Source organism: Manacus candei, unplaced genomic scaffold (assembly GCF_025592945.1).
Source record: "Manacus candei isolate 608988 ecotype Guabito, Panama unplaced genomic scaffold, ASM2559294v1 h1tg000026l, whole genome shotgun sequence".
NCBI lineage: Eukaryota > Metazoa > Chordata > Aves > Passeriformes > Pipridae > Manacus > Manacus candei.
The window spans coordinates 3,543,645-3,558,821 of record NW_026138074.1 but is presented as its reverse complement, the minus strand read 5'-3'; the positions used below and the strand labels follow the sequence as shown (position 1 = coordinate 3,558,821).

The window sequence follows — 15,177 nt, the reverse complement described above, 5'->3', positions numbered from 1 at the left end:
ATTATAATTAAACCTCAGATTTAAATTTACTTTATTTTTGTGTGTGGGGTTGTTTTTTTTTTAGGGGATAGTTATTGGAACAGGAGAAAACTCTGAATTTGGGGAGGTTTTTAAAATGATGCAAGCAGAAGAGGTAAGTGTATATTTCATTCATTGAAACTCTGAATTTATTCCATGGGAACTTAGTTAAACATAATTATGTTGCTTTTAATATTTTTGTTTCCTCTAGTGAAGCAGATCTTAGCTCTTGAACATGAAAGTAGTAATTGAATTCAGTGCAACAAAATATCCATAGCTGACTGAAAGATATTAACTGTGAAAATAATATTCTGAACCTGTCTAAATATTTACATAGTTTTCTATTTGGCTAAATTGAATTTTCTACAGATGATTAAAAAATTCCTTTTGAGATATAATTTACCTTCCATGACTTTAATGCCTCTGTTTGGAAAATCAGTTTTATTCTTCAAGAGCTCTTTGGTCTTGGAAGAAGTACTGTGGCTTTTAGTCAGCATGTTGTTTTGGTTTTCTTAAATTAAATTTTTAATACGACTTTTTGGATTAGATTTGTTGCAGACATCACAAAGCTCCCAAAGAATATTTCTAACAATTTTTTTTTTAATTCTGTGAAAGAATAGTCTGTTTTCTCTAAGTAACATATGGAAACATAGGGCATAACTGCACATTATTCACTGACTGTCTTGAATTTTGCACCTGTGAAGTAGTATGTGGTACAGTTAATTTGTTAACTGCTGCATGTTTGCCATTTATCAAGGCTCCAAAGACACCTCTGCAGAAGAGCATGGATCTCTTGGGAAAACAGCTTTCCTTGTATTCCTTTGGTATAATAGGTAGGATAATTTATGTAAAATAATTACAAATTATTATCTAATGGAAACTAATGTGTAGGCCTGGGAAATGGAAGGCTTGATCTCTTTTTAAAAAATATTTTGGCTTCTGATTTTATTGGTCACTTTGAATTCATTCCACTAGTCATCTGAAAATTACTAATGTGACATAACTCTAATCATAAGGTTGATAACTTGCTTCTTCCTGCAAATGTGCTTTTCTGACTTACTTTTTGTCCTTTAGATGCTTCCTTTTAAATTGCAATGTGTCTTTGTATTCTGGTTGAAGGTGTGCATAAGTGAGTACCTCACTGTTGGTGTGATTGGGCAACTTGACTGGCAGATACTTTCTTCACCTTTGCTATACTAATGGAATCATGCTTTGACAGTGAAAGAAGTAACAGATTTTTATAGGTAGCTCAATGATAAGCTTGGTTTTGGCTATTTGTTGTCTTTTTTTTTTTTTTGTCCACATGAGGCTACAGTACATGTTGGTTTTACGTTTTTCCCGACGACTATTTTCTTTATAGGTGTTATTATGCTAGTTGGCTGGTTGCAAGGAAAGCATATCCTTGATATGTTCACTATTGGTGTGAGGTAAGATTTTTGTTTTTAAATAGTGTAGATCATGCATTCCAGCAAATGTCTGAAAGCTAGAGATGTATTTTATAATATGCTTGCACACACTGCTCTTAACTTCACGTTAAATAATTAAAAATGAAAATGGAAAAGCAAATTCATACTTACTTTTAATGATGCAGTATGTTCCTGTCAGTCTCTTAAACTGTACATTTATATGGTGATTTCTGAGTGTCTTGGGGAACATCTGCAAACAAACACTAGAGTTGTACAGTTTGAATTTTCATCACTGAGTAAATAAAGTAATTTAATAGTAAACTGTAATTTTGTAAGAGGCATCTGACAAAGCTAAGTTACTGCAAACCTTATGTCATGTAGTTCAATAGCTCATTTTCTACCATATTATGCAGACTTAATCCCAGGGTGTTTGCTGAGAACAAATCTGAATTTAGATGGTCTAACTCTGTACTCTTAGAAAAGTTGCTGAGATACTAATTACATGGACAGTGCATAAGGCAGAAGTGTTTCTTTAAATTCATGGTCAGACTCTGGATATTTACCCTTCTGTGGAGGGGAACCACCACCCCCCAGGAGATGCATCTTTGAGCATTGCCTAATGAGTTATTGTGATCTTGTTTACACTGTCATCATGTTTTTTATTTGTTTGTTTTTTAAGAGTGCCATTCCCTCACTTAAATTGCTGCCACATTAAGATCTGGCAGTAGCCATTGTGGATCAGTTGTGGCATTTCTTAGTTCTATTTAGCACTGACTGCACTTATTCTTACCAGTTTGGGCTGCTTTGCACAGCCCTGATTAGTATTTTGTGCAGGCAAAATAGGTACAATCGATTTCTCTCTCACCCCAACATTTCTTCATACTTTTGCATAAATAATGAGTAGAAGTAATCTATTTAATTTTTTACTGTCTTCAGTTGATATGTTTTAATGAATGGTATACATCTAGAATCACATGGCAGCTTCTTCCTTTCAGTTTTAACCTCAGTGACCAGACAGCTACAAAAACAGCGTTCTGAACTGTAAATGCATAATTACTATGTAATCTTGTGTAATATTCCAAAACAAGATTTGTATATTTACTTTCATTACAGTTTGGCTGTAGCTGCAATCCCTGAAGGACTCCCAATTGTGGTAACAGTGACACTAGCCCTTGGTGTGATGAGAATGGTGAAGAAACGAGCTATTGTAAAAAAACTGCCTATCGTGGAAACTTTAGGTATGACTAGACTAACTTAGAGATAGTATTTTGATACAAATGTTGGAAATCAACAGAGGAATTGATGACTAAAGATAAAAACAAAGGAGGTGTTCTTATTTTGCTAGCAGTGTGGAGGCATCTTTAAACATTTTTGAATTGAATGGGTTATTACACAGTAGCAATTCAGGTAGATGTTTCTGTGGGCCTTCTAATTACTTAATTTTTTGAACTGAAATGAGCAGTTAATAGCATGCCATGCTAGCAATACTCTAAACTGAGTGATTGGCTATATAGACTCTTTAAACTTGTTTGCTGTAAGATGTTCCTGTTAAATAAGACTTGTGAAATTATTTTCAAACCAAGAATTTTTGGTGTAAATTTAGAAACAATATTGACATTAGAAAACAAATCCAGATTTGAATATTAGAAAAATCTTTGTAATCATAGTGCACCTTCAGGATGTTGTGCTGCTCATATTAAAACTTAAAATCATATAAAAACATTCAAGCTCAAAAACATTCAGTGTGCAGGTTGAATTGTAAAAAATGTAAAACACAGAACGTGGAACAGAAATAGAAATACTCAGTTAAATAATTCTGATACATTTGAATTTCTTTTTGCATTTGAAGATTGGAAATATTTTTTCCAATGCCCCTAGTTTTGTTAGTGTTGCAAGGGTTTTTGTTGCTTTTGCAGTTTCTGCTGTCCTGTCCAGAAACGTAAAGATGCTGCAACAATCTATCCGAATCTCCATTCCTGAGTTAAAAAGGCATATAGAAATCTCACATTTTTGTAATCTTTTCAAGCTTATTGAAATTTGCAGGCTTATCAGTAAGTCACACTTGTGTGATGAAAGTGTTGTGGCTGGTGTTAGATAGATCTTGTACTTTTTAATAAAGAGGAATGACTGCTGTAAAGCAGGGCCTCAATTTTCCTTGTCACCAGGAATCACAATTGAGATTTCAGTAATGTAGTTTGAGATACAGCAGAATAAAATAAAGGAGAAGTAGAGAATGGAAGGATTTTGGATGAGTTGTGAACTTTGGATTTTAATTAGGTTTTTTCTGTTTATTGGACTAACTTACAAAGTACTTTGTACGATGGTTCATTAATACTTGAAAATTTGCTGTCTTTTGTTAAATCTCACTATTTTTGTTTCACAGACAGCTGCAGTATTTCTAGAAATTTGCTTGTCTTGAATACTTTTGGCTTTGTAAGTTACATTATTCTAAACCAACATTGCCTTATAAATGTTAATTGGTTATTTCAGGTTGCTGCAACGTAATTTGTTCAGATAAAACTGGAACTCTAACAAAGAATGAAATGACTGTTACCCATATTTTTACTTCTGATGGGCAGCATGCTGAGGTATGTAGTGTGATGCTTAGGCTTGAATTTTCCTTTTTCCTTTGTTTTGTATATCAGCTCAAACATGCTTGAATACACTGCAGGTAAAGCATCTGTCAAGAAAGTGTAAATTTACTGCACCAAACTCCTGTCCCTCAACTTCCAACCATTTCTGTTCTTCAGTTCATTTAGTATTGCAGCCTTTGAGCTGTGTTATCCAAACCTTTTCTGTTTACAGAAGAATTTTTTTATATAATATGTTAAGTTCTTACATCTCTTGATGGCTGTACATCACAATAAGAGGCAGATGCTGAGATACAGCACAAAGGCAAGTTGAGAGATTGTGTTTTTCTTCAGTGTAGAAAGTTGAGGCTATTTTACTGTTTCAGGTGCATAAAAATAAAATTTACGTTACAAACATTTAAAATGTGAATATATAGCTTTTGGCTAAAAGACAGTTTATTGTGTGAATCCTTCACATTGAATATGTACTATCATTCATGTTTTTTTTTTAATAATAGATGGAGTTGGAAGTAGGAGTAGGACATGAAAGAATGGTTGTTGAATTTGGGGAGTTGAAGTAATTGCACAAAAGAGAAGCAAAAGCAGCAGAGTGGAAAAGCAGTGAGGTGTGGAACTGGGAGTGTTTTAAATAAGTTCTTGAATTCTCTAGCTCCTTGATCAGGTTTTGTTTCCACGGTACAGTTAATAGATGGTCTTGTTTTCTTTTGTAAGCATAAATACTGGCATTTTTTCTTACTGTTTCCTATTATTTATCTATGTTTTCTTATATATCCTGATAGCTATTTTTTTATTGTTGGAATACTGTAACTGCTTTTCTTTTACTACTAGCACAGTTGTATCTGAGTCAAATCAGCTCCTTTATCCTAATGGAAAAAGAACTTAAAATGACTCTGAAACATATTAGCTGTTAATGCTGTAGACAGGAAGACTTTTTTTAGGATCCTAGTGGGATGCCTGGTTTTTATGCACTAAAAATACAATTTTACTGGTTTTAACACTTCCCTGAAGTCTCAACTGAGAGGCTGTTCAACTGATTTTTTTTTTTTCTTCTTACTGGATGAAAGTAGGACTCTGCTCTATACTTCCATTCCTCTGCAGGGGGTATGCATTATTAACCAGGGTAAAGATGAATAGGACACAAAAATTAGACAGCAAAAGAAAGGGGAAAAAAAAGCATGCCTAATACTGTAAGGAAACAATATACACTGCATTTATTTGTGCTAAGGAATAAAATTTATACTTGTTAAAAAAATTAGTCTCTAATGTATTTCATTGAACTCAGAGTGTTGCTGCGTTAGAAGCTGAGTAAGAAGAATCCATGCACACTGAGTAAAATCAATCATTATGACTGGACTTTTAAAATTTTTCTGTAGTTTATAGTTTGGCTGCTTGTTTTGCAGGTTACTGGAGTAGGTTATAACAGGTTTGGAGAAGTGATGCTCGATGGTGAAGTTATTCATGGTTATAACAACCCATCCATTAGCAAAATTGTTGAGGTAAGATCTTGGCACAGAGAGGTGAGTTTTAATTGATGATGTAGCACAAGAACTTTGTATGGCATTTACTTTGTATTCTGTTTTCCCCTTTCCTTCCTCAACTTTTAGGCTGGTTGCGTGTGCAATGATGCTTTGATTAGAAACAACACACTGATGGGGAAGCCAACAGAAGGGGCTTTAATTGCACTTGCTATGAAGGTGAGTACCTGATGATGCTTTTTCAATTCATAGCAGGTGGGAAATATGTGGAAATGTTGTTTTGTTTTTCTCATTTTCTTTTCCTTTGGGTCTCCTAGATTTGTTGTAAATCTTGGGTGTTCTAATGGATAATAAAAAATACTTAGGACTGAAGTAAAATCTCTATTTTGATCTTCTTGCACTTAGTACTGCCTTTTTACCTGCCACAAACTAATTTACCTGTTGAATGTTGATTGTGATGTCTCTTTCCTACTTCTTATCAGAAGCAGTGAGAAGCTGATAACTGATGTATAGGTGCCTGCAGCATTTATAGCTCCCTTCAAGTGCAGGGCACAGCTAGTTTGAATTGTGGACACTGTGCTGAAATGTTTGGGTTTTTTTGGTGGGGGGAAGGATGGAGGTGTTGTTCCTTTTTTTTTTTTTTTCTTCTGTATAATGTTGTGACACACCCATTACAGCTACTGAGAAATGTGACAAGGCACTTGATTTAGCACTTGATTTTTTTTTTTGTCCATGATGGTGAATGAACTTAAGAACAGTAAAAGATGAACGTATGACAGTCTTTCCCTGTGTAACTCAGGCATAAGTTGTAACTATCTTTTTGCTGAGACTCATTTTAAGTCCCCAGTCTTTGACTGGAAAGGACAAGACCAATGTTATTTTGACAAGTGTGTAGAAACTGAAAAGAACAGGAATCTTTCACATCTGTTGCTGGAAAGGGAGGTAGTGATGGGACAGAAGCTCTGTAAGTACTAAGAGTGGTTTATAGTGGGCTGCTGTTTTTGTGCCTTCTTGGATTGGCATTTTCCCTTGGAGTAGGTTAAGGGTAGAGCCTGGAATGCAGCAAATTGCATTAGGGCTGGGGACAGAATAGCATTTGAAATGAAATGCATTTTGTCTGGAGTCTTCATGGTTAGTTTCAGTTTAAATGCTTGGGTGATCCTGATCACTGAAAAAAAAGTCATTTCAGATTTGGTCATTCAGACTTCAAATCAGAGTCTTGCCTTCTCCAGACTTTTTGCCATAGTCTTGTGTTACAATTTTGTAGGCACTTCTAGCAGAGAAATTATATAGAAGGTATTTAAAAAAAATGCATTAGGGTGATAGACATTTTTTGTCAAACCAAGAACTGTATTGCTAGCCATTGCAAGACTTATCTTTGGCTCAAAGATAAGAAATAGTGTTAAATAGTCTGACTCATGCTGAAACCTGATAGAAGATGGTAGGTGCTTTCACTGCTGGTTTGTCAAAAGTCTACTTAAATTGGAATAGTGTACACAAAAGCAACTTTGGAGATGAAACTGGTTTTTAACGATGTGATGTTTGTTAGCTGAGGTGTCTCAACAAGTCAACAAATTGCACATCTGTTTGAAAAGAAAAGGTCCTGACATTGTGGTGGTACTTCTGTTTTATACAGATGGGTTTAGATGGGCTCCAGGAAGACTACATAAGGAAGGCTGAATATCCCTTCAGCTCAGAACAGAAATGGATGGCTGTAAAATGCATTCACAGAACACAGCAGGTAAACTTCAATGACGATTTCCTTGTGCACTGGCTTTGTGGAACATTTATCTACTTTGATTAATATCCTAATTTTTTCCTTCAGAAGTTATGGCAAGCTGGCAGTAGTGTACAGTCCTGGAAATAGGGTTTGATAAAAGACACAGTTTTAGTTTCAAGCTCTGAAGTGGAGATAAGGAATAGCAAGAAATTATTTCTTTAGAAGGCATACTGGGAAATTATTTTAAGTGTATTGAAAGCTGATGCCTTGAATGTAGACCTGCCTGTTTTTTCTTCCTTCTCCCTCCTCAAACATCTAAAGCAATTCTGCCAGTCTTCTGCTGTTTCAGTGCTGCTTAGTTATATAATGAATTAAGAGCAAGAATATGCATTGATGTTCAGTAGTAAAATTTCTTTTGTTTGAAAACAGAGTTTCTGGTTTTGATGCAGACCTCATGTCCACAGTGTTGACAAATTTTATCCTGGATTATAATACAATTTATTTAACCTATTTTTCTGTCTTCTGGTGCTTTCCAATATATACTTGCTTTCATGTTTCATTTAGACCAATCTGAATGTTTTTGTTACAAGTATTGACATAATCTCTACCAGTCTGATAACTGGAGCCTTCTAGACACTATGTGCAACAGCAGACTTCATATTGGATTTATGGAAAATTTCCTAGTACTTCTGACCAAAACCAGGCTTACTGACAGTGTTCAAGTATCACAGCAAAATCTTTGCTTTGGGAGCGAAGCATTTGACTCCTTTTATTTATATGGATTATATGATTGATGATTCATGTCTGTATACACAGTGGTGAGCAGGAATTCGTATAAGATTTTAATCTTACAAGGATTTACTGTGTCTGTGTTCTGGAATCAGCAATTTTATGAGATTGTTGAAAAATTGGTAACAGATTTAAAGGGAGCATAAACTGTTTGAAGGCTAAGAAAATACAGTGGGTTTAGAAACTTGGAGCTCTATCACTTAAGCCTATCACGAAAGATTGAAATAACTTGACTACTGTGCATAAATACCTTCACAGGGAGAAAATAGATACATTGAAAAATGCTTTTTAGTTCAACTGAAGAGAAGGTGAGTGATCAGTGATTGGAAATTGAGCTGAGGCAGCAGTTCTTAATGGCAAATGGGGGAAAGGAAGGAATGAGTTGATTTAGCGTTAGAGTTCAGTGTCTGAGGTAGGTGGTGGACTCGCAGTCTCTCAATATCATCATATCAAGGCTAGATGGCTATCTGGAAGATATTAGAGTTGTTAGGCCTGGTACAAGGATGCAGATGATGTTTATTTACCTGTGCAGCTGGTCTGACGATGAGCTGAAGGTTTTTCAGGTCTAATGTTCTGTGTAGGTTTAATTTCTGTCCTTCACATGGCCTCTTTAGTCTGTAAAGTGACTTTGCATGGCCTCTTTAGTCTACACTGTGACTGTGTCTAATGTGCCTTATGTCTACTGAAATGAGATATTGATTGTTGGCTTTGCTCTTTTGACATTACTGCTCTTGAACAAACACTATGTAGAGATACTGAAAAGAACAGAATTTGTGTTTACAAGGTTGATTTTCATTATGTTCTGAAGGCTCTAAGCAAAAGTACAGATATGCCATTCTTATTGTCCATGTGTGTATGTACTTGTGTGTGTGTCCTTATATGTACACATGTGTGCACACAACAATTCTTTTTCCTTTCAGGACAAACCCGAAGTTTGCTTTATGAAAGGTGCTTATGAACAAGTCATTAGGTACTGCACATCGTATAACTGTAAGGGACAGACCCTACCTCTTGCTCAGCAACAGAGAGAGCAATACCAGCAAGAGAAGACATCTATGGGCTCTGCAGGACTTAGAGGTAAGGCTGTTTCAGTGTCTCAAAATAACAATTTTTCTTTTTAAATGGTACTGCTTACTGTTTAAAAAAAACCCAAAAACAAACAAGAGCAACCAAAAGCACTAGGATCTTTTTTTTTATTCAGTAAGTGCCACTGGGTTGTTTAATTTTTAGACCTGTATAGTAATGTGATTAATTTCTCACCTGCAAAGGGTGAGAAAAGGCACTGTTGGTTCCTGTCATGCATGTGACCATAACTGGATGGTAAATTGCTACTTAATAGCTTCCATACCTTATTGTAGATGTCTGTGGACTCTTTTGAACATGGATGTGTTTATTTTTCTATTACTTTGGCTCCTTCCACCTTCATGAGTTAGGCTAGCCCAACTGATTGCAGGTCAGAAGATGCCATTATGATTATCTTCTATGTTAACAAACTGTGTAAGATTTTAAATATAACAGAAAATATTTTTCAGAAAATGATTGTCAGAAGTTGATTTGGGACCAGGATTATACATGACTGGCTTTCTTTGGCCTCTGTAAGGAGAACTCTAGGCTGTTAAGTCCATACACAGCTTTCCTCCCCCCCACCCCCCAAAGTGTGGATATTCTGTGGTTCAGGAAATTTCTAAGATGCAAATTATTAGAATCTGAGAAGATATGCTAGGAGGGGCATCTCCTTGTGTTGTTTTGTTCAGACAGTCATTCTTTCTGTCTGTCAAACAAAAATCTAGGGTAATGTTTTGAAAAAAGTGAACTTGCTTTTTCCTTGCAACTCTAATGTCACTTAAATCTATTGGAATTAAGAATCCTACTGTAAAAGGGATTCCAGAAATATTCAGCATGTACTCAATGAAATCTGCCTCTATAAAAGGAAAAAACGCCAAAGCAGAAAATAAATACATTAACCAATCCTCCCTTTCACGCTTGTGCATAAAAGAAATGTACAGAGAAAGCACAAAGCTAGATGTTGTTCTCTTTACACACAGTGGAAGTATAAACTCTTTCAGCTGAGAACGAATAGGAAAGTTATCTTCAAAACCTGGAATACAACTGTTTGGTAAGAAGACTACTCTAAAAGACAGGCATATACCTAAGTAGGCTATTCTGAATATTCAACATACGTTGCTAAAAAGGTTCTAAAAAGAGGAAAATTGCAATTCCCACCCTTTTGCTTTGTGCTGGCCTACTAGTTTGAAACAGTTGTTTTAAATGCTCTGTAAATGTTACTTTCAAATTGTAACATTCTTTCTTTGTTTGTTTCCTAAAAGTTCTGGCCTTAGCTTCTGGTCCTGAGTTAGGACAGCTGACTTTTTTGGGACTTGTGGGAATAATTGATCCTCCACGGACTGGTGTAAAAGAAGCTGTTACTACACTGATCACATCAGGAGTTGCAATAAAAATGGTTACTGGAGATTCACAGGAAACTGCAGTTGCCATCGGTATGAATAGGCCACTTCCTTTCATTTTTTACTTTTTTTCTGTTTAGCTAATAGTTGTGAAGTGTGAGTATTAAGTCTAATATTTGTGAGTTTTGTATATTAGGTTAACGGGTGGCACAGTGGAAATAGCAGGGGAGAAAAAATCAAACAAAAAACTCAACACCCTAGCCTGAAGTGGTACTTTGGTTTCTTCTTTAACTGTAATTTCTCTAATTTGGTTAATATGACGTTTACTTTTTGAAGCTATGTATTTTCTTACTGTATTTTGTTATAGCATGTAGTTGATTTCTTATTCTGACACCCTCAACACTACCTTCCTTACACTCTTTGCCTCGTGGCAAAGAGGAGGAACTAAAATAGCCAGTGACAAGGAATATTAATCTATGGCACTTTAATGCTGTCCAATACAGTTTTGTCCATACAACTAAGTTTGAAGCTTAAGTACTCTTTAAGTATTATAAATATTTAAACAAACAACTTCTTTTTGCAATGTAGTGCATTAAAGTACAAGTGCTTTAGCCAGAATGTGAATTCTTTACAAACAGGATGGTGAACAAACAGTTGAATATGCACATAAAAAGTATACCCCCAAATTTGCAGTACTTTCTCAGAGGTTTTTTTAACTTGTCTCCCCGACGTTATTTTTCATTTTCTGTCTTGTTATTTTTGAACTGTGAATTCTTTGAGAGTACTGAGCCCTTGTGTTTGTTTATATGAAACCTAACAGAATGAGCTACAAACCTTTAGACCTAAAAGACTAAGCAAATAAATATCTGATTAGAATAGACTTTGTAGCATGTTTTTGTTACTCGGGAGTTCAGACAATTTACTCCAATGTACTGAATCAATAATGTAGTAAGATGGTCTGATCTTCTGCGGAAGATATTAGGATGAAAAAAGTATAACTGGATATTTAACATCTTAAATGGATAAAATATTATAATATGTCTTTTATATTACTCATTTACAGCTAGCCGACTAGGGTTGTATTCCAAAAATTCACAGGCAATATCTGGAGAAGAAATAGATGATTTGGATATTCAGCAGCTTTCTCAAATAACACCAAAGGTTTGTTTTGATATACTACTTACTGAAATGCAGTAAAAGTTACATTTATATATTGAGAAATGCTTTTGTTCTGTGGAAAGCTAAAGTGTAACTTCTGAGACACAGATAATATTGTTCTAATAAATATCTTTGGGTCTGACATATGACAATATGAAAATTTATTTCTTTCAACTTAATTATCTTTTTAGTGGGTTTATTATTTTTGTCTCTTTTAATGGTTCAGTATCTTTATTGGAATGTTCATTTTGCTACCTCTCAGTGAACATCACCTTTTTGTATTATTAGACTATTTTATTCCTAAGTAACCCAGCTCATATATATATTTTATATATATATATATATATTTTATATATATATATATATTTTTTACATATATATATATATATATATATAACCTTACAGTCTGCATGTTCAGACAGTCCACTGTTTTGTAATTTGTAAGAGGAGCTGTCTGTGTTTTTAATGATTTTAATCGATCTGAGGTCACTGGTTGAGAATTTTGAAAGAGTCTGTTTATTAAGTTACTGCTTAATACTTTTTAGTTATTAAATAACTAAATGGATTAACCAATGTCAAAGTTGTAAATGTGAAGGCATAATCAAATGCAATTGAAGTTCAGGTTTAGCTGTGTTGCAAGATTTATGCATCAAAATGCTGCTCTGTTTGCAAAAGACTGTAAAATTAGACTTCAGCATGCTTAAGTCTGATATGAACAAGCCAAAAGCCAATATTTACAATCAAGAAGTGTGCTGTCAGCTGCTTGTCTTTCCTTAGTGACTCACAGAAGCTTGGAAAAAAAAGAATTGTGTGACAAGTAGTAATTTTTAGTTTATTTGGCAGTACTCGTTCTTAAGGGCTCTCCACATTAAATAACTGAAATTACTGCAAATTTACTGAGGCATGTTTGACCTGAGACCCAATTTCTTTTCGAGGTGTTTACTTAAAATCTTATTAGGAACTAATTAGAATCAACTAATAAGATTGATATCTGTATGCAGTCTAAAGTGACTATTGAGAAGTCTGACTTCTTATTAGGCTTTTTAAAAGGAAAAATACTAACTATATGGAGTTTATGGAAAACTAAATTCCATGTGCTCAAATTTCAATTTACAGAGAAATCAAGAGACCAAGAAAAATCTGAAAATTATTCCTTCTAATCTGGAATCTTTATTAATTAGCTATGAAACATCAGTTGTTAATATTGTGATACAGAAACTGGTAAAGTTGAAATATACTGAATAACGTGCCACTAGTCCTGACAAGAGAAAAACACATTAATTGTAGAGTCAGCATGGCAATTGCCTGTGTGAATTTAGTCAGGAAGGCCAGCAGCTGTTGTAGCTCAGTTAATTCATTATTTTAGAAGGTTTCTAAATTGCATGTTCTATCCTGAAATAAGTAGCACCAACTTTGTTTACCAGAATGCACTTAGAATCTTATCGGGAATTAAGGATTTCACTCAATTAAAAAAACAGCTCACTGGTGCTTCAACTTTATAGCCAACAAGAATACAGTTGGCCCTTGATAGTATTTTTTATCCTCTAGTTTTATAAAATCCAGTGCAATTCTTTTTATTTCTCAAATTTTCATTGTTTCTTCTTTGTGCTTTTAACAGGTTGCAGTATTTTACAGAGCCAGTCCCCGACATAAATTGAAAATTATAAAGGTACGTCTCATAGAGGCTCAAATCCTGGACTGTTGCTATGGGTATTGCCTGTGGTGCCTTTACTTGAATTATAATGTGCTACAGTGTGTCAAGATGAAATCAGAAGTGCATCTGCTTTGAAAGTAAAGTATGTTTGAAAATATTACCTAGAAAAGTGCACAGTGCCCATAAGGAATAGGCAGCTACTGGTAGGCAACACTGTGCTTTCTTCTGTGGAGGGAGCTCAGGACTGATCGAGATTTTATGTCACATTGCAGTTGAATTGACTGGGAACTTGAAAGAACCGTATATCTGATTCCTCTCTGACAAGATAAAAGGGCATGAATTTCAAGCCATGTCTGTGGCAGTGCTTCTGTACAGAAGTTAACAAAAGAAGGTAGCAAAGAGGGACATACTCAATGTAACAATTGGTACAATCAAAAAAGAAACAAAAAGGAGAAAGAAAGAACACTGAGACAGCTGGAATACATGAAAACTTATAAGCGGTCGATAATGTTAAAATGTCAATACAATGTCTTCATTCTTTCTCTGGAGTTTTTTGCTTTCCCTTAAAGGCAAATTTTATATACCCTGGCTTTAAAATTTAGGCTGTCTGAATATATGAACTGAAGTTTAGCCTAAAATCATGTATAAAAATTAATTAGAAGAAAACCTGCAGCTTTTTTCTTTAGGAGGTTATGATGCAATTATAAGAAATGGGGGAGGGCAGGCAATGACACAAACCTTATATCTAGAATAATTTTATAGGATGGGTTATTTCAATCCCTAATTTAAGCTCTTCTCCCTTTCCTTAGTCCCTGCAAAATAATGGTGCCGTAGTAGCTATGACAGGAGATGGAGTGAATGATGCTGTTGCTCTGAAGGCTGCAGATATTGGTGTAGCAATGGGACAAACTGGAACAGATGTTTGTAAAGAGGCAGCAGATATGATCCTCGTGGATGATGATTTTCAGACAATAATGTAGGTGCCCTTTATATACATATCTGGTACTGTATAGTTTTAATGAGATGTTGCCTGGGTTAAAACCAACAGAAGTTCCCCAAACTTGTAAGTGTAGCAGCTGTAAATGAGTTTTCCACTAAGTCAGGAGAATTATCTTTATGTTGATCACCTGTATTATCCCATTAAAAAAAAAGATGTGGGAACATAATAGTGCAATGGGCAACTAAGCATTTCTGTGGGTTTTTTGTATGTTTATAATAATATAAGCGTGTATTTACCTGTTTAGACCTTTTTCTGCTTTGGACTCATACATAGATCAGATGTAAGTAACAAAGGAGGCTGTGCATGTATGTGCTATAAAAAGGAACCTGTATTTCTACTACTCCAAGTAGAATTATGGAAGTAGTATATTTGGAAACATAACTGAAGTGAAATTTTGAGTCTATTAGCTGTCAGTAGAATTCATCTTCATTTAATTTCTTACGTCAGAAGGATAAAATTTATGAAAAGGTGACAGAGCATTCCACTCAAGCTTTAAAAAATTTACATAGTTCTGTGTTTGTCTTCAACTCTTAAATGTTGTGGTGTTGCAGAAAAGGAAAAGAAAATGAACTATTTATACATCACAGGTGAAAAGAGATTATCAGCTTCTGGTAACCAGCTGTTTGTACTTGTTCACCTTTTTTGTTCGGTGTATTTCAGAAAGAGCTCAGCTAAACTTACCCTATTTTGACTTTAATTCATCTGACTTTTGAAGGTGGCAATTGTTGACCGATCTGGACTGCTGTCTAGCAAGAAATTTTGCATCAATCTCAGAACACTTCAGTTTCAAACTATGACACTTAACCCTGGGGAAGAAGTGAAATGTAGAAGTACAATATAAGAAAATCTACCTAGTTAGCAGTATGTTAAAGGGTGATCTGAGAGTTAAAAGGTTCCTATACTAATTCAGCCAACTGCAATGTGCTGTTATGCACAAACAGAAGAGAGAAGGGAATCATTT

General features: G+C 34.8%; 1 protein-coding gene across 12 annotated transcripts in view; it reads left to right on the top strand.

The window, feature by feature from the left end:
- The window catches only part of ATP2C1 (ATPase secretory pathway Ca2+ transporting 1), a 68,210-nt gene that overhangs the window by 41,052 nt on the left and 11,981 nt on the right, over positions 1-15,177 (top strand). For all 12 annotated transcript variants that reach the window (XM_051789092.1, XM_051789093.1, XM_051789101.1 and 9 more), the window contains 13 exons: positions 65-133; positions 776-851; positions 1,379-1,445; positions 2,538-2,662; positions 3,915-4,012; positions 5,416-5,511; positions 5,620-5,709; positions 7,127-7,231; positions 8,920-9,076; positions 10,327-10,497; positions 11,468-11,565; positions 13,181-13,231; positions 14,026-14,192. In XM_051789092.1, the coding sequence (XP_051645052.1) occupies positions 65-133; positions 776-851; positions 1,379-1,445; positions 2,538-2,662; positions 3,915-4,012; positions 5,416-5,511; positions 5,620-5,709; positions 7,127-7,231; positions 8,920-9,076; positions 10,327-10,497; positions 11,468-11,565; positions 13,181-13,231; positions 14,026-14,192 (1,370 nt within the window). The remainder of the gene's footprint in view (positions 1-64; positions 134-775; positions 852-1,378; positions 1,446-2,537; positions 2,663-3,914; positions 4,013-5,415; positions 5,512-5,619; positions 5,710-7,126; positions 7,232-8,919; positions 9,077-10,326; positions 10,498-11,467; positions 11,566-13,180; positions 13,232-14,025; positions 14,193-15,177) is intronic.